The sequence below is a fragment of the Propithecus coquereli genome, unplaced genomic scaffold, assembly GCF_000956105.1.
Source record: "Propithecus coquereli isolate 6110/MARCELLA unplaced genomic scaffold, Pcoq_1.0 Scaffold110, whole genome shotgun sequence".
Classification (NCBI taxonomy): Eukaryota; Metazoa; Chordata; class Mammalia; order Primates; family Indriidae; genus Propithecus; species Propithecus coquereli.
This window is the reverse complement of record NW_012134970.1, coordinates 3,289,218-3,290,307: the sequence shown is the minus strand read 5'-3', so window position 1 is coordinate 3,290,307 and position 1,090 is coordinate 3,289,218. Positions and strand designations below refer to the sequence as shown.

The following is a 1,090-nucleotide window of genomic DNA, read 5'->3' as shown; positions in this document are numbered from 1 at the left end:
GTCACCTGCACCCGAATGTTTATGGCAGCACAATTCGCTATTGTAAGGATGTGGAAACAACCCAAATGCCCATCAATTCATGAGTGGATTATTAAAATTTGGTATATGTATACAATGGAATATTACTCAATTATAAGAAACGACAGTGATTTAGCACCTCTTATATTTTCCTGGATTGAACTTGAGCCCATTATCCGAAGTGAGGTATCACAAGATCGGAAGAATGTGCTCCACTTGTACTCGCCATCAAATTGGTACTAATTGTTGAACACTAGGGTGCTCACGTGGCAGTAATACTCTCTAGGGATTAGGGGGATGGGTGGGGGGTAAACCCCAAACTAAAGGACATGAGGAGCATTGTAGAGGGGAAGGGCACGTCTCTAACCCTCGCTTGGGTGAGGCAAACACATAAAATGTAACCATAATATGTTTGTACCCTCATAATACCCTGAAATAAAAAAAAAAAAAAGTCCTGGCCTTTCTACTTAAATTTATTAACATGTGTAAAATACTCAAAACAATGCTTGGCCCATAAGCTTTCAGTTGTTAGCTTTTTTATTTCTGTTTTATTTTTTCACACAAATGGGAATATACATGCATCCATTCTGCAATAACTTTTTAATTATTAATGTATTAACTTTTGAAAGCTTGCTCTGTTCTAAGCCCTTCCTATGCATTATCTCACTGAATCTCCATAGCAACCTCTGGGCTAGGTATGATGAAGTATCCCTGCTGTACAGGAAGGAATCACACTAAACACAAGGGGTTATTGTGTAACATTTTCAAAGTCCCCAAGCCTGTGTTGAACACCAGCAATCTGACTCCTGCACCTTCACTTTTAACTTCTTTGTTCTACTGCCTTTCAAATAATTGCTTGACTTTTTGTTTGCTTCTGTTTGTTTTTGCTTTTGTTTTGTATCTTGTTTTCAACAACACTTTGTAATTTTCTTTTAGACCAAAGCTGATAAAAATTTCAGAACCGAATATTTTGACGAACAGATTCAAGCATTTAAAAGTATCATCCAAGAGAGGATATCAAATTTTAATGCAAATTTAGCTGTAAAATTCACACCCACTGAAGTAAAAAAGG

At 36.8% G+C, this 1,090-nt stretch overlaps 1 protein-coding gene across 1 annotated transcript in view; it reads left to right on the top strand.

Moving 5' to 3' along the window:
• Positions 1 to 1,090, top strand: part of C9 (complement component 9) — a 55,730-nt gene that overhangs the window by 28,528 nt on the left and 26,112 nt on the right. The window contains exon 6 of the mRNA XM_012649541.1: positions 955 to 1,084. Within this exon, the coding sequence (XP_012504995.1) occupies positions 955 to 1,084 (130 nt within the window). The remainder of the gene's footprint in view (positions 1 to 954; positions 1,085 to 1,090) is intronic.